This window comes from Marmota monax, unplaced genomic scaffold, assembly GCF_021218885.2.
Source record: "Marmota monax isolate L192 unplaced genomic scaffold, Marmota_monax_Labrador192_F-V1.1 WCK01_AAM20220418_F8-fsc00059, whole genome shotgun sequence".
Lineage (NCBI taxonomy): Eukaryota > Metazoa > Chordata > Mammalia > Rodentia > Sciuridae > Marmota > Marmota monax.
Genome location: NW_026693595.1, coordinates 7,323,434 through 7,345,239, shown reverse-complemented (window position 1 = coordinate 7,345,239; position 21,806 = coordinate 7,323,434). Strand labels below are relative to the sequence as shown.

The following is a 21,806-nucleotide window of genomic DNA, read 5'->3' as shown; positions in this document are numbered from 1 at the left end:
GCAGATGGGTTCATACCGATGGCTTCTCATAGCAAAAGTGGGGGGATTTCTTGTGCATCAGGAATGAAAGGTTACTGGCTGCTAATGTATTTATGGAAAAACAACACCAAATATAAGCCAGGATAGGAGGTAAGAACTCCAATTCTACTTGTCCAAGTCAGGACAGGGCCAGCTGAGTGCCAATAGAATTCTGATTGGTTTAAAGATCAACTCCCACAATTGGTTATACGAATTTCTTCATAATGGCCAAAGTCTTAAATTATAATTTCCCAACCATTTTCCTGCCCTTGTGCCCAGTAGCAAGTGCGCAGCAGGTTTGGGAATTTACACTGCTTAGTCTCCAAATACATCCAGGTTGCCAGTTTGGATTTTCTTAGGCTATTAGGATACTTCCCTGAATGCAAATTTCAAAGACAGTGTCCAAGTTTTAGCAGATGCTACAAGAAGAATTTCTTTAGTCTCTGGTTATAAAAGCTGCTGTTTTATTTAGAGCTACAATGGTAAGCATTTGGTACATTTCCTTACTATTTATGAACTCATGACTAGCTTTCTTTGGTTTCTGGGGTAATCAGTTTAAAAAAAGTTTGGTGAAATGAAATACTCTCTAATTATTGCACACAAGGAGGATTTTCATCATTATTTCTAAGGATATGCAGAAGCATGAGCCAAGTCTTTGTAGGAACTGAAAAACTAACAAATTTGCCTTGCTCATTATATCTGAAACCTAATCAAAGGCTGGATATTCAGACATCTGATTAGCTCTTTGTTTTCTCACATGTGGACTGAGGTGAACATCAGCCACCCATTAGCACTCAAGAGATAATAAAACTGCATTCAAGAAGCTAAAGTCTGAGATCTTTGGGGTTTTCCTGGGGCTCACACAAACTATGTGCAGAGCCTGGAGTCTTCACAATTAAAATAATTACCTACAAGCTACCTTGTCTCTGCAGTCTGTGGCCTCAGGTAAGTTACTTAACCTCTTAGCTTTCTCAACTAAGAAATGAAGGCAATGATATCCACTTCACAGAATTAACTTAAGGATTAAATGAGATACTATCTGATTTGCTCAGTCTGGCATTTAGAATACTGTACATGCTCAATAAATGATAATGCTCATTACTGCTGTTATCATTGCAGCTGTCATTCTACTATTTCTTACCCACCCATGTACTATGAATAGAATATGAAGCAAACAAATGGAGGATCCTGTCACAGTAGCCTAGGGTTAGAGGACAGAGGAGGACAAAATATATTTCCAGTCTAATACTAGTGCCATTTCAGAAAAGGTTTGATATAAACATTAATAAAAAAATATGCTTCTCCCTCCCATGAATAGCGTATATATTCCATGGCACTTTAAGGGTAAACTTTGGCTAAGACTCCCTTTTAAAAGCAATCTGCCACTCAAGTTACAATAGATCATCTCAAGTTCTCTCCTGTTGCTGATAATTTTATGTTACATGCAATGGAAGAACCCAATCATTCATTATATGGCTCACCTCTTTGACACATCTCTGCAGTGTGGAAGAGGGAACATCTATATTTGGAGCTCACGCACAGATTATTGCGCAGGTCAATATTTCTGTGGCCCACAAATAGGTGGGATGACAGTTACCTGGGTGTAAAGGGCATTGGGTTCTGGCCTTTTGTAGCCCCAGAAACCTCAGAAGGAAAAAATAGCATCTTTTTTTAATATGATCTGTCAGAGCTCAACGAGTTCTCTGTAAGTAGGGGTGAACATACAACTTGTCCAACAGGGACACCTTAGAGCTGTTCCATCCAGTGGTGCCCAGCCATGTATGCCTTTTAAGTTAATGAAAATCTATTCAGTTCTTCAGCCCCACTGGCCACATTTTAAGGAGGTTAGGAACATGTGAGGTTAAGGACCACCCTACCCAACAGTACAGAAGTAGAACATTTCCATCATCGCAGAAAGTTCTCTTGGACAGCACCATTGTAGAAAGGTGTACTGACAATCAGATGTGAAGCTGAACCACACTCCAGGTAAACTGGGACATGTGGTCACTGGCTTTTAGATTTCACCTGGGCCTGAACTAAATGGGTATTTAAGAAACCAACTCATTTCCCAAATCACACAGCAACTGTCAATCCATGGTATCAGAAGGCACCTAATGCCAGAGGAAGGATTCTGGTACTTGGATTTTCTGATAGGGTCCAGTGTTATCCAATAGAACTGTCTACAAGGATGTAAAAGTCCTGTGACCTGCTATGTCCAATACAGTAGCCACAGGTGGCCACTGAGCATTTAAAATGTTAACTAGCATGGAGGAGGACATAAATTTTTCATTTTACTCAATTAAAGTATATTAAAATTAATTAAAATAGACAACCATGGCTATCAAATAGGATGGAATAATTTTACCAGATAAATTATACACTGGATTGGAAAAATCAGTGTTCTTCCCTGGGGTAATTTGGGCCAGTTGTGCCACAGGGGCTGCAGACCTCACAGAGCAGTGTTAGAATAAAGCACAATGGGCCAATGGCTGTGGTGGCGCATGGTGCCCTACCTCTTTATTTGTGGAGGCTTCCGTGGGGTCACTGGGATGAAGGGGTGTGCTCGACGATTCTGCACCCAGGGGTGAGGAACTGCCAGGAGATGGAGACTAGAACACAACAAGAGGATAGACAGCAGTGAGAACCCAAGGGATATGGCAACACCCAGCCCAGGACAAGGGGACAGGCAGAGGGGGCAAGTGGACTCTAATGATGGGATACTTCAGTGGAGAGGAACACCTTTGGAAAAGGGCGGACTCCAAGTACACAGAACAGGCCAGGGTGTCTAGGTTTGCTTTTCTATTCCTACCATCCCTCCCAGGAGTTTTATAACTCTAGGACCTTTTCTTTCCCCTTAGGCTAACTATTGAAAGAAAATGTAGAAAAAGTTGTCTATCAAACTGAAAGTCCTTAATGAATAGAGTTAAGGGTATTATACAATTGTTTTTTTCTTAAGGAAAAATATGCATACCTAGTTAACAAATGGCTTACAAAATCATGCCCAAGATACTCTGAATGGAAAAGAAAAATTAAAGCCTGCAATTTTAAAGAGGCAGAGGGACTGATTTTGATGACTGAAAAGCACATCACCTGTGTTTTTCTTGGTCAGTTCAGATTTCAAATATATTGTCTGACTTAATTCAGAGAAATTTCAATATCCAAACCACATACCCTTGTGTGCTCTTAGAATGGTTCAGAAATCCTTTGCCAAATGATTGAAAATAACGTTTGGGGGGTGGGGTCAGGCGCCCAGGGAGGCCTTGCTAGATGTGAATGTGAAATTTCTGAGTCAGTGCCCAAAATACAGCAGGTGCTCCATAAGCATATCCTGAGCAAATGACCAAAAAAAGCCAGCAAGCACAGGCCTGGAACAAACAGGCTCTGGAAACGTGTCCCCGATGTTATGAGAATATTTCTTCCTGCTCCTGAAATCTTGGGAGCTGAGGGTATATTCAGGTGAATATAGATGTTAAGGGTATTAACATCTATATGTTAGATGGCTAAGAATTCTGCAGCGATGGCCCTCTGAGAGGGAGTGCTGTGCTTCCTGGTGTGGGTGATGCCTGACAATAGGCATAAAACACAGAAGCCACACAGGAGGAATTCTCTCAGGAAGTACAGGGATATGAGCCAGGGGAGGGAAGTCCCAGGCAAAAAAAATCAAACTACCATTGGTATTTGCTTGAATCCATGTCTGATCTCTTGTGACTGGCCCCTTGGGAAGGTGGAGGCCAGAGGCATCAGTAAAATACGTCTGCTCAGGAAGGGAGAATAGCTTACAAAGCAATGGTGCTGGCGAGGAGAGCATGTTAACAGACCAGGGGATCTCTCACATTACTTCACATTATGTGAAATTTAAAAAGAAAAATCTTTTCTAAAAAGTCTGAATTATAGGGGGCAGCAAATGAACCAAAAGACGATACAGTAAAGTGCTATTCAGATCAAGTAGTTCTTTGATCCGAGTCTACGGCTGTGAGGCTAGGGTTTGTTTCCCATCAGTACATATATTACCCAATTCTGGGCAGGGAGGTGTGGACCAATGAACCCCTTAAGTAGTCACACCAGAAATTGGACATTGCAGTAAAGCCAAGAGGGCAGGCACAGAGTAACAAAGTATCCACAGACCCTGGTCACAGTAAAGCAGTCCTGAATACCTTTAAAAACACACACAGAATTTTTCACTTGTCACCCACGAAGCCTGGTGGGTACTTGGTGATTTAGCATTGTTAGGTCTATTAAAAATTAATGTATAAAAATCTTTATGAGAATTTAATGCCCTTAAATTTTCCCCAGTTTTTCAAATCTGAACAGCTTCCTTCAGTATTTATGGCCGGGCCACCCTGACAAACAATTTTCTTTGTCACAAAGATTTTAAGGGTCTAACCCCTGGGGAAGCTAGTGCAGTGAATTTTTTAACTGCTTGATTTCAGGGCTGGCAAATTCTTCATTAAAAAATCAATCCCCTGAGAGTTCCCTATTTCCTATTTATTTTCAGCTCCAATATTCTAAAAATAGATTCCTTATAATTTTGCAGGCACCAGATCTTCTTAGGATGATGTGAGAGCCCAGGTTCTCTGGACGGTGGGTGAGGACATGGACCAGGGAGCTCACACCCCACAGCTTAGCTAAGTGACCCCCAGGAAATGCTGGGGAAGAAGAACTAACAAAACCTGGGGGCACTCTTATGGATCCACGCCAAACATATCAGGGACTACTTCCAGATGATGTGGACTGTACACAAAGCTCGGATGAATCTCTTTCCATGGGCACATGTGACAAATGACCTCCATCTACAGAGTCCCCCTCCACTCTCCTCCAGTCAGTGTTCAGTTCAGAAGTGCTCATCTCACTGCTTTCTCAGTCTCAGTTCACTTCCTCCCTGATGGCATGTGCCATGATTTCTAATTATCATATATATACACGAATGGCTCCCAGCCCCAAAAACTCTTCGGTGATAGGGATTTTGTCTCCTTCAACTTATCACCCAAGTGCCAAGTCTTGGGTCTGGTAAACACTAAATACTCAGCCACTGTAGGCGCTGAATAAATGATTTCAACTTGCATGAGAAACAGATGCCTACTAATTTCTGGATTAGTTGTTGGTGGTCAGTGGCAAGCCCCCTTCTAATTTTGTCCCTCCATTGCTGTGCAGAAATCCTATCTGGATTTTGTATTAGATAAATGGCCTTTGCCTGTGAAAACTCTAACCCAGGCCCCAGTGAAGCTCTTTTGAAAGACAGCCATCTCAAAAGAAGAGGAACCCATCGAGCAGAAGTCTACAAACCATCACATACCACTAGTGACCGAGTCAAGGGTGGACAAGCACCTTCAATCAGACCCAGCCTCCATGTTGAAATAAAGGAATTCAAAATTGTGCTTCTAAAACCCTTTCCCTGTTACCTCCAATGTCCACCTCCTTAAAGTGGAAGAAAAAACAAATTGGATAATACTTTTTACTTTCAAAGAATGGATGAGAGACAAATTTTACCCAATATTAAAAAAGTAAAAGTTAACAAAATATATATATTTTTGTCTGGTGTCTCATGCCTTCTGGGCTGTTGGGTGGATATTCAATCTTGAGCAAATGAGACCAAGTGGGGACAGTAAATGTGGATTAGGGAATTCACATAGGTGAGTGCTTAACAAGAAGTCTTCAGGATGCCATATTTCAAGCTAACCTTCAATGATGCTGTTGTATATAATTATAAGAGCTCAATACTTTGTCTTGTGCAGATGACGTCCTAGCAGATCATATTTTAGCAGATCCCTCACAACTGTGATCCAAGTTTTATTTCCTCTGCTCTGGCACTCCAAAAAGTAGAGCTCTTGGCCTTAAGTCTTAATTCTCTCAATGCCAAAATCAGAGAATAGTCCCATCCAAGGCCTGGGCAGAAGTGGCCTAAGGATGCAAAAGCAACCCTGGGGAAAGCTGATTATTCATTTTAGTCCTGAATGAACAGCCAGCTCCTAGTGGCAATAAGTGTGCTACTGTGGTCAGGGTGAAACAGACACAGTTCCAGGGACTCTCCGGCTAGGCCTCTGGGGGAGGAAAGTGGCATGCAAAGAATTACTATTCATTTATTCCTACAGAAGGCATCTCGGTGTCTACCTATATTCCTAACACTAGGCCAGGACGCAAAGAAGGAGGCAACGTGCTTCCCAAGAATGAGAGGAAGCCGACAGGTGAAGACAGGACTGCGGCCTGTGGCTAGGCTATCAGTCTGCGCAGTGGGGACTGAGCTGGGAGTGATCAACTCTGCAGGAGGGTGTGTCTTGGGCAGTGTGTCATGGGAAAGGCAAAACTTCTGCTGAATCCTCAACACTGCACAGTACTCAACAAGTACTCCGTCTGGGCAGCCAGGGACCAGACTGAGGGTAAGTGTCTGGAGCCTCATCCAGGATCACAAAGGCTTGAAACAGCTCTATTCTCTGCTCAGGAACTGATTTTTTTTTTGAGTCATTAGCCTGTTGTCCTCACTGAAGAGGCCTGATACCGGGACTTCAGAACTGTTTTCTGAGTTGATGATCTAAAGGAGTGAGGGATTGAGGTTTTACTATGGCCTCTTTCCCTTTCCCTTAATCCTTTTCACCCTTTGAAATCGGATGGGGAAAAGAAAGATAACCATCTGAAGAGTGAACGGGATGATAATGATAATACGCCAAAGCTAGAGGTAGAGGGCCCTGCCCTTTTCTGGTGGATAATGGACGCTGCTTCTCCAAGAAAGGCCCAAGGACTGGGGCAGGGCTTCCAAGAGCAAAGCTGTGATTTGGCAAGATGGACAGAGATCTTGAGGGACTTGTGGGGACGTTCTAGTCAAAAGCCATAAAAGTGAGCTCTCCCAGGCCATTCACTTAGTCATCCAACACTGAAGTCCTGACAGGTCTGCCTGTCACATCCCTGCCTTACCCCAGGGAGCGCCCAGTGTAGCAGGGGAGACCCACAGGTTACAAATACAAGGTGTCCTCTGCCAACAGTGATCACTGTCTCAGTCCCTACAGGAAAACAAACGTCATAATGACACAAAAACACTCACAAATGAGCTGACTTCTTACAATGCTGGTGTCCACCTGAAAAGCCCTCCCCCATGCTAACATCTGTCTGATCCAGGTCTTAGTCAACTGGTCTCCTATTGACTGTCAGGACTACCTGGCATTACAAGGTCAAAACAATACAAAAATATAAAAACAGAAACAGCCAAGTTGAGAGTAGTATAAATAGTACAAAAATAAGTAATAATAAATAGGTAGCAAAATTCCATAAAGTTGGAGAAGGCAAAGTTGGAAAACTGCTTAAACAGCTACTGACAGTGGAGGAGTTGGCATTACCAGGTAATGCTGTGGCAGAGGGAGCCAAGAGGGCTGAACAGAAGTGCCCTGCGCATGACTCTGCCACAGAGAAGAGTCAAAGCAGCAGAGAAGGAACTATTTTTTTAGGACAGTGAAAGAGGAAGAACTTTGGAAATCAGCAAACTGACAGTAATACTAAATAGCATGGACACTCAGGCAACTTAGAAGAACAAAGCCATTTCCGACTTCAAGGGCTTCCCAGTTGGAAATGAGGAACCTGATGCTATTGGCCAAAGGCACACAGGAAAGTTCCAGCAATTCTGGCCACAGCAGCAGACTGGCATCCGTAACTACAAGAGAATTCCATGGTACTTAGAAGCTTTAGGGAACCAATGGGTCTGAAAGTAACTCCTCTACTCTGAAGAAGATGCTCACTTTGGACCTCCCAGCCCCAGAACTCAAGCTTTAAGAGTCCCTGCTAGATGCCATCTTGGCCAAGGGGCTGCAGCTGCATTGAACTGTACCAGATGCCTTTGCCAGTATATGTCTCACCAGGCAGAAGAAGCCTCCCCAGTGTCCTGCGGTTTCAGAACCAGTGGTGTCATGGTCACAAGCCAAGACCCACCCATGCTTGTCTTGCATAACTCTGGAGAACCTGCTCCCCAGACCACACTTTTGGGACTGCCACTGCTGCAACATTCCAGTTTCACTTTTGCCTGTGCATCAGGAGTTGGAAAAGCGCTTGGCCAGGCCCCACAGATCCAGGAACAAAAGGGCCAGTGAACCAACCCCCACCTGTGTTTCCCTGGTGGGATTTAAAGAAGATTCCCATTCCTCCCTATAGCCTTGGACTGTGCCACTATTGCAAAACCTGGCTTTACCCACAGCTGGGCATCAGCATCAGGGAAAGCTCCCAGCTGAGCCCCAGGAATGCAGCAACCATTGGTTCCAATGACCAACACATGCACTCAGCTGGCAGGATCTAGGAAAGATCTTCCCAGCCCATAGCCTTAGAATGACAACTGCAGGTGCAAAAAGCCTTGGCCTCACTCATGCTTGGCTCTGGAGACAAAGAGAAAGTCCCATCTGTGTTTTCCAGTTCACAGACTACAAGAATCAATGCCACAAGTCTTGTTCTCACTAGAGCTTTATATGCATTTTATATATATGTAAATTTCCAGATCCTGTGGCTCCAGACTTGTGGCTGCTGGTCCCACAGGCCCAGACATCTTCTTTATTCATCCTGTGAATACTGGGAAAAAGTCTTCACGGCCTTTGACTCAAGAACTGTGGTGCCTGGTGCCACAACCCTTGGCATACCTGGGCTTGTCCTGAGAAACTTGGAGACAGCATTCCTCATATCTGATACCACTAAAACTGTGTCAGCTGCCCCACAATCCCCAGTGCCATCAGGGCTGAATTCTGTGGAGCCTGAAGATAAACCCTTGGAAGCCTGTGTTCATTGCAAAGTCATACAATTACCTTGATGAAATAATGCAGTCTAGACTTTTACTCCCAGACACTGCTGACATCAATCAAAGATGAAGAAATTACACAGGGACTATGCTTTTGAATTCTCCTATTACCAAACCTATCCAGCCAATATCCTGTATCTCATTTAAACAAAAAGCTCTTTTCCTACAAAATCTACTTCATAAAATTGGAAACAACAAACATTACCCCAACTGTGTGGATATCAAAGAAACAAGAAAAATAATTCAGGAAAAGACAACTCATAAAACAGAACCTATTAGAAATCTTGGAAGTAAAAGTTTCAATCAGTGAAATTGAAAATAATATAGAGAGCTTCCACAACAAAATACAAGAAGCAGAATAATGAATTTTGGAACTTGAAGATAGGTCTTTTGAATTAATCCAGTCAAACCAAAAATAAAAAATAAAAAAAATAAAAAGAATGAAGAAAGCCTATGAGACTTTTGGGACCCCAACAAGGGACCAAACATTCCCATTCCCATGGGAATTCCAGAAGTTGAAGAAAAAGGGCAAAGCACTGAAAATATACTTTGTGAAATAACAGCTGTAAACTTTCAAAATCTTCAAAGAGAAAACCAAGGACCCCAACTAGATTTAACCCAAACAAACCTTAACTAAGACAAATTATGCTCAAAATATCAGAAATACAAGACAAAAAAGAATCTTAAAACAGAAAAAGATTAAGTCACATATAAGAGAAGGCCCATGACACTTACAGATTTCTTAGAACCTTTTAAATCAGGAAAGAATGAGTTGATATATTCAAAATAGTGAAAGAAAATAAACAAAACAAAACCAGCCAACTATGAATATTTTACCCAGCAAAATTATCTTTTAAGATAGAAAGTCTTTGCCAAATAAGCAGAAACTGAGGGAATTCATCACCACCAGATGAATCCCTATAAGAAATGCTCAATGGATTCCGATATTAGAAATGAAAAGGTGATAACTATCATTGGAAAACACATGGGTATACAAAACTCACTGACAAATAGATACACAAAAGATAAAGAGAATCACACCTTAGCATCACAGAAAAATACCCAATCACAAAGATAAATAACAAAAGAGGTTGAAAGGAACAAAAAATATACAAAGTAAGGCGAATACAATTAATTGCAGAATGAAGTTATATTTATCAATAATAACCCTGAATGTAAGTGGATTAAATTTACCAGAGACTGGATGAATGGATATAAAACCAAACAACAACAACAATAACAAAAACACAGCTATATGCTGCCTACAAGTAACTCAGTTCACTTAAAAGCAACACAGAGACCCAAAGTGAAGGGAAAGATAAAGTTTAAAGTTTGAATTTAAATGAGCAGGAATAACTACATTCATATTAACTAAAGTAAACTTTAAATTTAAAAAGTCTATAAAAAGAGACAAAGAAGGCATATATAGATAGATGAAAGGATTTATTTGGCAAGAAGATATAACAATTGTAAGTTATTTGCATCCATCATGAGATCACACAAATACATAAAGCAAATATTATTAGATTTAAAGCCATTATTAGATTTAAAGCCATTCCCGACTTCAAGGGCTTCCCAGTTGGAATTGAGAAACCTGATGCTATTGGCCAAAGGCACACAGGAAAGTTCCAGCAACTCTAGCCATAGCAGCAGACTGGCAGTCGTAACTACAAGAGAATTCCATGGTACTTAGAAGCTTTAGGGAACCAATGGGTCTGAAAGTAACTCCTCTGCTCTAAAGAAGGTGCTTACTTTGGACCTCCCAACCCCAGATTAGAGATTGACTCTAATACAATAATACAATAGATTGACTCTAATAAAATAATAGTTGGATAATTTCAATACCCCACTTTCTTCAATAGACAGGTCAACTGGACAGAAAATCAACAAAGAAACATCTGAGCTTACCCACACTACACCAAATGGACCTAACAGGCATTTACAGAGCATTTCACCCAACAGCAGTAGAATACATGTTCTCCTCATCAGCACCTGGAGTATTCTGCACAACATATCATATATCAGACCACAAATAAGTCTCTATAGTTTAAAAAAAATTAAAGCCATGTGAGGTGGTACATGCCTATAATCCCAGCTACTCAGGAAGCTAAAGCAGGAGGATCACAAGTTTGAGGCCAGCCCAAGCAACTTAGGAAGGCCCTGTCTCAAAAAAGTGAAATCACATAATTAATCTTCTTAGATCACAATGGATTAAAACTATAAATCAACAAGAAGAATGGAAAGTATACAAATACATGAAAACTGAATATTATGTTCCTAATTGACTAATTGGTAATGAAATAAAAGATATTAAAAAAAATTCAAGAAACTAATAAAAATGACAGCACAACATACCAAGATTTATGGAACAACACAGCAAAAGCAGTGCTGAGAGGGAAGCTCATAGCAATAAAGGCATCATTTTAGTCATGTTTTTTTTTTTGGTCGCTGAGACTAAAAGACCTGTCAAGAACAATTAGAGGAGGAAATGTTTATTTGGTGCTCACAGTTTTAGAAGTCTCATTCCATAAATATCTGACTCCATTTCTCTGGGGCTGAGGGGAGGCAGAACATCATGGCAGAAGGGTGTGGAGGAGGAAAGCAGCTCAGAACATGGCAATCAGGAAGCAGAGAGAGTGTTTTGATCACTAGGACAAAATATAAACCCTAAAGGCACAACCCAGTGACCTACCTCCTCTAGCCACACCCTACCTGCCTATAGTTACCAGCCAGTTAATTCATATCATATTAGGGTTCATCCCTCATAACCTAATCATTTCACCTCTGAAATCCTTGCATTGTCTCACATATGAGCTTTTGGGGAATACCTCATATCTAAACCATAACATGCACACATGGAAAAAAAAAAAAAACACAGAAAGATCTCAAATAAATGACCAAACAATGTACCTCAAGGATTTAGAAGAATAAGAAAAAAAAAACAAAACATAAAGTTAGTAGAAGAAAACAAATAATAAAATCAGAGCATAAATAAATAAAATCAAAACTAAACAGCAAACAAACCAGCTGGGCATGGTGGCTAATGACTATGATCTCAGCTACTTGGAGGCTGAGGCAGGGAGGTCAGCCTCTGCAATTTAATGAAAATTTGTGTCAAAATAAAAGAAAGGGCTGGGGTGGGTACTGGGTTCAACCCCCACATACAAATAACAACAATAACAACAATAACAACAACCCTCCTTCCCAAAATGCTGAGAGCCACAGCTGAGTCGGAATGGTCCCTGGCATTTTGCCAATAGTATTGATTGACAGGCAAGGCATTACTATCTGCCTTGGCCGCTACTTTGCAGTTCTCATACTACTTTGGAGTTCTCGTGGGGATTCCCGGGGATTCCCGGAGAGTTCCCATTGGTTGGGGAAGTGCAGGAGGAGGGATTTCCGGAGGATATTTCCGGCTGCTGGTTCCTGGACGAGCCGCGTGGCGTTCGGGAGGAGTTCCCGGGAGCGTATGTGGAGCGTGCTGGTGGAGTTCAGAAATAAAGTTTGTTCCTGCTTCAGTGGCTCATGATTTGTGCCCAGCCAGACTGCGGCATTTGGCGGCCCATGCGGGGAACGCCTGAAGCTCAGGGGTAAGTGAAATTGCTCACCCCTAAGGGAAGGCGAGAGAATGGGTGACCATTTCAAAAAACAATGTGTTCTTGTTTTGATTTGTTTTGTTTTTGTTTCAAGCTGCCTATCCCTAGAACTTTCTCAGGCAAACTGGGAAAAATGGTTGGCTCAAGGTTTGAAGTTGTTCGCCCCTGAGGAAGAGATAGAAACAGACCACAAATGCACATGTCAAGAAAATAGGAAAATTGATACAATGATTTTTTGTTTCATTCTGTTTCGGTTTTGTTTTGTGTTATCTTATTGGGTTGCATTATCTTTATAGCAGATTAGAAATTAGTAAAAAACAAACCGAAAGAGTGTTAAGTAAATTGTTAGAGGTTATGACCATGGAGAAAGACATTTTAAATCAAGTAAAAGAAAAGTTCTCTCGAGCTAGTCAGATAGAGGAAGAAAATTTAAAGGAAGAAAGCTTAGAGGAGAAACAGCTATTAGGGAAAAGCTACAACAGGAGGCTCTACTAACACCGTTCTATCACCAGAGGGCGTAATTCAACCAACAGCTCCACCTATGGAGACAGCTGAGTGGCCCTCAACCCCGTAGTTAATAGATGGAATCCTGAGATAGGACCTCAAAGATTAGCATGCCCTGTACTTGAGCAGGCAGGAGGGCAGCGAATTCACTGTGCTTTAGATTTCAAAACAGTGAAGCAGTTAAAGGAGTCTGTAATAACCTATGGTCCTCAAGCACCCTTCACTGTAAGCATGGTCGAATCCATTACCAACTTGGACATGACACCAGCAGATTGGGCTAGCATGTGTAAATCTGTGCTAAATGGAGGACAATATTTGTTATGGAAGGTTGCCGATGAGGAATTTTGCATGGAGACGGTTAGGCGAAATGCAGCAGCCGGTTACCCTCAAAGAAATCTAGATATGTTGTTAGGAAAAGGACCTTATGAGGGTCAACAGCAACAAACTGAATATGATCCTGCTATATATGCACAAATTGCTGCACACACAGTTAGGGCATGGAAGACTTTACAAGGACATGGAGATTTACAAGGTCAATTATCTAAGGTAATACAAGGAGCTAATGAACCTTACGCTGAATTTGTAGATAGGCTTATTCAAACAGCTACCAGAGTTTTTGGGGATACAGAACAAGCAATGCCATTAATTAAACAACTGGCTTATGACCAAGCAAATCGTTGGTGCAGAGAGGTCATTAGACCATGGAAACATGGAGATTTAAACACATATATTAAATTATGTAGAGACATTAATGAACAAGGGCAAGTCTTTGGCAGCTGCAGTACAACAGGCTTTAGATGCCAGGCCAAAAACATGCTACAATTGTGAACAAACAGGACATTTTAAAAGGAATTGCCCCATAGGAGGAGGGTAATCTAATGTTTCATTTGATAATCACTTACCATCTAATCCTTTGTTGTCTTTTTGGTCTTCGCATCCTGTAGTTTTTCCAAAAATGACAAGAAAAACCCCTATCATGAATGCTCCAAATGTATTCACTGATGGGTCAAATAATGGTACAGCAGCAGTAGTTACCCCTGATCAAACTTTTACATTTTTAGTACCCAAACAATCAGCTCAAAAGGTAGAGCTTAATGCAGTTTTACAAGCTTTTGTGATGTTTAAAGATTCTGTATTTAATTTATTTTCTAATAGTCAGTATATAGTTAATGCTATAGAATCCCTTGAAGATGCTGGTAGGATTTCCCCTTCCTCTACTGTTTTCTCTTTGTTTTCCACTGTACAAAGTTTAATCTGGGATAGAAATATCCATTCTTTATAGGACATATCAGAGCACATACAGGATTGCCTGCAGCCCTTAGTTTGGGCAACGATTTAGCAGATAAACTACACATGACATACATATTTTCTCTACACTAGAAGAAGCTACAAATTTTCATAAAAGGTTCCATGTCAATGCTAATACTTTACAAAAGCGTTTTAAAACAACTAAGGAACAAGCCAGACATATAATAAAACAATGTCAAAATTGAGTGACCTTTTTACCACAAGTTAATCTTGGAGTCAATCCTAGAGGATTGATACCTAACCATATTTGGCAGATGGACGTCACACACTTGCCAGAATTTGGAAAGTTAAAATATTTGCATGTTACAGTTGATACTTCTTCCGTATTTTTGATGGGCTCCCTTCATGCTAGAGAAAAAACTAAAGATATTATAGCTCATTGCTTACAAAATTTTGCCACTGTGGGTGTTCCAAAACAGTTAAAAACAGATAATGGTCCTGGCTATACCTCTACCTCTTTTAAACAATTTTGCTCATCATTTGGCATTACTCACATAACAGGAATCCCATACAATCCACAGGGACAAGGCATAGTTGAAAGAGCTCATCAAACTATTAAAATGTACTTATTAAAGCAAAAAGAGGGGATTGGAAAGGGGTATATATCCCCCAAAGATAAACTTTAAAAAACCCTTTTTACTCTAAACTTTTAAAATTTGGATTCATCAGGGCTTAGTGCTGCGGAAAGGCATATGTGTCCAAAAAATGTACATAAGCCTAAGGTACTTTGGAAGGATATTCTAACAGGACAATGGAAAGGTCCTGACCCAGTGATTGTCTGGAGTCGGGGTTCTGTTTGTGTGTTTCCAAAGGGAGAACAGCAGCCGATTTGGATTCCAGAGAGACTAACCAAAGCAATTTCTACAGACCAAAAAGAAGATGATTTGACTCAAATCCATAACAGCTGATATCCAGAGCTCCAGCTTGGCTATTCTTACATCTGCAACAGTAATTAACCAGGATGCTTTTGTCAATATCTATTTTATCATTGCCTTTTCCCACATCATAAAGTTCTATTTTATTTCTTGAGCTTATACAGACCTAGGTTAATGTTTTTCTGATCAGTTTTATTTTTTGACTGTGGAGTTTTTAAACATTGCAATGGAGATTTCACCTGTGAAAAACTACAAGGCCTTTACTATTATGTTATGTGTTGTATATATTATGTTATGTGTGCACACTTCTGTTTTGTGTTGTATGTCTGTATGTGTGTATGTCCATATATCATATATGAGGAGTGCTCATGAATAAATGAATCCGAATTTTTTTTTATTCACGTGATTTTAATGGTTTAATTTAAATTGGGTAAACAGCTGTTCAGGATTGTTTTAATATGTGTACAAATAAGGAGGTTAATAGATCTGTTTGTTTACTTTCACCTTTCCTTTTCATTATATTTAATAATTCTGTTCAGGATAATGTAAATTGTTCAGAAAATTGTTTTCTTAGTACCTGTTGGAATGTTACACAATTCATTGCCAGAATTCCTATCTTCATCCTAGTGCCGGTGAAGACAAAGATAAAACCAAACTACAGCTTCTTTGATAGCTATCACAGTAAACTGTATAAACTGATGCATCAATGAATAATAACTCAACAAGTAATGCTCAATCAAGCAGTCAATTTACTTTGGGAGGAAATGGACAGATTGATAGATTCCTCCGCTTTGAACTGCTTACAGAACTTGCCTGGACTATGTATCACTTGTATATATTGTGAACTATCTGTTGGTGCAGCAAATTGTGGTAATGCTGGAGTATCTTTGCTGATGGTGTCACCGGTGGTACAGTTTTTCAAAGGAGCCATCAATTGGCTTAGTGTCGTGGCATTTCTCTATCCTCCTCCCTTTTGCTAGTGATGGTCTAAAATTTGGGGGCCAACAGAGGTGTGGCAAAGAACCTCACCCCCCCCCCACTGGCACCAAGGCCAAATTTGGGGGCCAACAAAGGTGAGGCAAAGAACCTCACCCCCCCACTGGTACAAAGGCCTATCCACAAGTATGGCTGTATGCTGGACCAATAGTTAGTGATGGGTATGATCCAATTGCAGTGGTACCAACCTAAGATAGGAGGCTGACGCCTAGAGGTCAGCTCATCCCATGACGGGTAAGGACTATATGTTGAATTGGACAACCTAACAGGCACGGTCCCTAAGCCACATTGCTTGTTGTTTAATTAAACAGAGGGGGGGAGATGCTGAGAGCCACAGCTGAGTTGGAATGGCCCCTGGCATTTTGCAAATAGTATTGATTGACAGGCGAGGCATTACTATCTGCCTTGGCCGCTAATTTGCAGTTCTCACACTACTTTGGAGTTCTCGTGGGGATTCCCGGAGAGTTCCCATTGGTTGGGGAAGTGCAGGAGGAGGGATTTCCGGAGGATATTTCCGGCTGCTGGTTCCTGGATGAGCCGTGTGGCATTCGGGAGGAGTTCCCGGGAGCATGTGTGGCGCGTGCTGGTGGAGTTCAGAAATAAAGTTTGTTCCTGTTTCAGTGGCCCGTGATTTGTGGTCAGCCAGACTGCGGCACCAAAACTCACTAAAAATTACAAAAGATCAATAAAATAAAGAATCATCTTTTGAGGGCTGGGGTAGAGCACTTGCCTAGCATGTGTGAGGCCCTGGGTTTGATTCTTAGCAGTGCATATAAAATAAAATAAAGGTCATTGACAACTAAAAAAATATTAAAAGAAAAAATAATTGGCTTTTGAAAGGATAAACAAAACTGATAAACTTTTAGCTGGACTAACCAAGAAAAAAGGGGAAGTGTCCCAAACAAAATCAGAGATGAAAAAGACATGAAAACTAATACCACAGAAATACAGATGATCATAAGAAACCACTCTGAACCATACTGTGCTAAAAAACTGGAAAACCTAGAAGAAATGAATAAATTCCCAAACACATACAATCTAGAAAATTAAATCAAGAAGAAACAGACCAATAATGAGTAATGAGAATGAAGCAATAATTAAAAATTTCCCATCTTAAAAAAGGCCAGGACTAATGGACTTTACAAATAACAAATTCTTCAATATTTAAAGAACTAATTCTAATTCTTTTTAAAAATTTTTCTTCTTACACTATACTAAAAAATTGAAGTGGAAGGAACTTGGTTGCATTCTTTTCATGAGGCCAGTATTACCCTCAAACCAAAACCAAAGGTACAATAAGAAAACTACAGACCTATATCACTGATGAACACATATACAAAAATTCTCATTAAGTATTAGCAAACCAAATCCAACAGCACATCAAAAAGGCCATAGACCTTGATTAGGTGGGATTCATCTGAGGCATGCAAGGATGGTTCAACATATGCAAATCAATAAACATAATACAAAGGACAAAACCACGTGATCATTTTAATAGATGTAGAAAAAGCCTTTCATAGATTCAACATCCATTCATGATAAAAACTCTCAACAAATTGGAAGAGAGGAATTGACTGCAAAACACTAAAGGTCATACATATGAAAAACCCTCAGCCTTATCATACCAAATGGGGAAAGGCTGAAAGCGTTTCCTCTGGGAACAGGGAAAAAGACAAAATGTTTACTCTTACACTCGTATTTAATATAGTACTAGAAGACTTAGTGAGGGCAATTAGGCAAGTTAGAAAAATAAAGGGCATCTAAATTGGAAAAGAAACAACTAAATTATCAGTGTTTGCATATGACATGATTATATACATAGAAAAATCTAAATACTCCACAAAAACTTGTTCAAACTTATAAATGAATTCAGTAAAGTTGGAGGAAACAAAAGTAACTTGCAAAAACTAGCAATCCCATTCATAACAGCTACAAAAAATATTTAGGAGTGAACTTACCCAAGGAAGTGAAAGATCTATAAAAGGAAAAGTATAAAACATTGATGAAAGTAATTATAAAGGACACACAAAAAATGGAAAGATATCCCATGTTCACAGATTGGAAGAATCAATTTTGTTAAAATGATAGTACCCAATGCAATGTATGGTTCAGGGCAATTTCCATTAAAATACCAATGACTTTTTCCCACAGAAATAGAAAATAAAAGTTCTAAAATGAATATGGAACCCAAAAGACCCAGAATATTCAAAGTAATCCTGAGGGTGGTGGTGAGAGACAGGATGCAGGAGGCATCACAATACCTGACTTCAAAATATTCTGTAAAGTTGTAATAAATAACAACATTCTCCTGGCATATAACAGACATAGAGACCAGTGGCACAGAATTTAGAGTCCCAAAGTTAATCCATGCTCATTCAATCAAAGATTTTTGATAAAGGAATCGAGAACATATAGTGAAGAAAGGAAAGTCTTCAATAAATGGTCTTGGTAAAATTGTACATGCACATGCAGAAGAATGGAACTAGATCCTTCCTCTCACTGTACACAAAAATCAACTAAAAATGGATCAAAAACCTAAATCTTTAAACCTGAAATTACAAAAGTACTACAAGAAGACATAGGAGAAACATTTTAAGACATTGGTATAAGAAATCGTTTTTTAGATAGGACCCCAAAGGCATAGGCAATGAAAGTGAAAAATTGACAAATGGGATTATATCAAACTAGGAAGCTTCTGCACAGCAAAGAAAATAATCAACAGAACTAAGAGACATGCTACAGAATGGAAGAAAATATGTGCAAATTATGCATCTGACAAGAGTCTGACTTCCAGAATATATAAAGAACTCAAACCCCCAAAACTGAACCCCCCAAAAAACCTAATTAAAAAATGGGCTGAAGAGCCAAACACTTCTGGACTCATAAAAATGCAAAACAATAAAAAAGAACTAAACACTTCTCAAAGGATGACATACAAATGACCAACAAGTACATGAAAATATACTCAATTCCACTAATCATTAGAGAAATGTAAATCAAAACTATAATGAGATAAAATCCTAGTTAGAATGGCTGTTATTAAAAAGATCAAAAATAACAAATACTGGCAAGGAAGTGGGAACTCGTATATACTGATGGTGAGAATGTAAATTAGTATAGCCACTAGAGAAAAGAGTATGAAGATAGATCAAAAAAATGAAAACTAGGACTACTGTCTGATCCAGTTATTCTACTAGGGTATATACCCAAAGGAGATGACATCATTATATTAAAAAGATACCTGCACTCCCAAGTTTATTGTAGCACTTTTCACAAGAGCCAAAACAATGGAGGCAACCCAGATGCCCTTTAGGGGATAAAGAAAATGTGGTATCTTTACATAATGGTCTACTATTTGGCCATAAAAGAATAAAATCCCATCATTTGTAGCAACATGGATGAAACATTTCATTAAGTGAAACTAGTCAGACACAGAAAGACAAATATCACATGTTCTCACTCAGTTGTGGAAAATAGCAAGTAAACCTTGCAGAAGAACAGAAGAGCATAGGGGTTACTATAGACTGGGAAGGTCAGGGAGGAGGGACACCAAACACAGAGGGGAGGAATCACTTCTTGTCTTTTCATACAGTGGGGTACCTATTCATTAAAACAATCTATGATACATTTAAAAACGATGAGAAGAATGTAAAATTCCCACCACATAAAATGATTAATGGTCATGATGTAAATGCTTATTACCCTGATTTGCTATCACACATAATGTATCACACATCTTGTAATGAAGATGTACAAATGTTGTCTCAGTAAAACATATAGCACCCAAGAATACAATGTTGATGACCTTAAGAACACTGTGCTGTCATCAAATAGAAATCATCATCCAAGACACTGTATCATCCTTGGAAAATTAACCCTGCTCAGCTGGGAAGGATTGGGGTCAACATTCTTACTGGGATCTTTTGTAAAATTAAAGATTATGATTACTCCTAAAATTCTACTTGATATTTTTCACATAAAATTAGAATGGAAAAGTTAAAAGAAAAAAACAGTGTTATGGTTTGAATATATCGCAAAGTCCATGCACTAGAAACTTAATCCCCCATGTAATCATGTTGAGAGATGGGAACTTTATGTGGGGATCAGAGGCCACTGCCCCCACCAATGGACTAAAGCTGCCACTGTGGGAGTAGAGTAAGTTATAAAAAAGAGGGTTCAGCCCTCTTCCCTTATCTGTCTCCCACTCGCTCTCTTGCCTTCTGCCACGTTATGACACAGTGCAGGACCTCAACAGATGTCGGCACCATGGTCTTGGATTTCCCAGCCTCCAGAACTGTAAGGCAAATAAACTTCTATTCTTCATAAATTATCCAGTCTGTCGTATTTGTTATATCAAAGTGGAAAATGGACTGAGACAAAGAGATGAATGTGAATGATGAAATAGAAGTGCTCTGCAAGAAAGTAACTGGAATATCAAATCATTAAAAGAGGCCCTTAGAAAAACCGATTCAGCCCTTACAGACTTTTGCTGAAATATTCTGCTTTATAACTGAAAAGACCTTTTCTGATCATGCTGCAAAAGTTGCATGTGAATTGAAGAAGGCTATTTTATTGTAAGATTCAATGTTTTTTTTTTTTTTTTTAAAATATGATAATCCCCCGCAAATCAACACAACTACTCTGTTCTAAGAATCTGTATATAGTTAGAAATTCTAACCTAGCTGTTTTTCATAGAAAATAAGCAAAGGTTATATTTATAATTTTTAGAGTTTTTTTTTCAAGTTGAAGTTCTAATTGGATCCCTTCTTCCCCATACTATGAAACTCTGGTCCTCATTTTAAGTGAATTAATGTCAAGTCATTGTTTGAATGTCCATTTATGCAGGGAATCTTTAGAACACCCCACCCTGTGGTTAAAATGTGATGCAAAAGTTGCCATGATGGGCCCAAGCACATTTGGAGGGAAGCCACTGTTACAGTGTCCCAGTCATAATGTGTGGGACCCGAAAACTCCAGCACAAAGGCTATTGATTGGCTGAAGTAAATAGCAATCAATTCCTAAGACATTAAGTCTTTAAATCCACCTTGATTCACTTTCCAATATTAGGGTCCATTTTCAATAACACAGTGTGATTATAGGGATCATAAGTGACATTTCTCCCTTGAAAGAGACTTTGCTATTTTGATCTCCTATTGTGACCTAAACTTGCATCTTGTGTTTCAGGACAGTGAGGTGGTTAAATGCTCAAGTCCTGGCCTCTGGCAGAGTAGACTCTGAATTCTGCCTCTGTCACTCATAGCTCTGAGCCTGGGGCAGGTAGATCATCCTCTCTCATCCTTCCTGAGAAATGGGGAGAACAGTTACTATTCACCTCCTGGGATGATGTGAGGACTGATTGGTAATAACACACCAGCTGAGTGCCTGGGTACTACAAAACACTTCACAAATGTTAGCCGTGTCTTAGGATCCCAACTTTACGAAAATTATTTCAGCCCTCTGGAAGATGGCTCACAAGGCAGACACACACCCATGGGGATAGTTTCCTCATCATCTGGTTTCCATCCTCATTAGAATTTCATTCATGGATAAAATTAAAAAGAACACAGAAGGCTCTATAAAATCATACTACAAAGACTCTCTATTAACTCACAGACCTCAATACTCTTGATGGCATGTTGGTATGAACAGCTCATTACTGGCTAAAGCTGGGGGGATGTGTACGATGGCTGTTTGCAACTTCTGGCATGTCCCCAGTCTCCAGTGCAAGAAGCCATTTGGGGATATAAG

At 39.8% G+C, this 21,806-nt stretch overlaps 1 protein-coding gene and 1 long non-coding RNA gene across 5 annotated transcripts in view; one reads left to right on the top strand and one right to left on the bottom strand.

Moving 5' to 3' along the window:
* The window catches only part of LOC131424736 (uncharacterized), a 53,713-nt gene extending 48,214 nt beyond the window's left edge, over positions 1-5,499 (top strand). Inside the window, exon 3 of the long non-coding RNA XR_009228204.1 lies at positions 4,553-5,499. This is a non-coding gene — a long non-coding RNA (uncharacterized LOC131424736). The remainder of the gene's footprint in view (positions 1-4,552) is intronic.
* Positions 1-21,806, bottom strand: part of Apba1 (amyloid beta precursor protein binding family A member 1) — a 204,279-nt gene that overhangs the window by 38,765 nt on the left and 143,708 nt on the right. For all 4 annotated transcript variants that reach the window (XM_058584027.1, XM_046459455.2, XM_046459456.2 and 1 more), the window contains exon 3: positions 2,532-2,627. In XM_058584027.1, the coding sequence (XP_058440010.1) occupies positions 2,532-2,627 (96 nt within the window). The remainder of the gene's footprint in view (positions 1-2,531; positions 2,628-21,806) is intronic.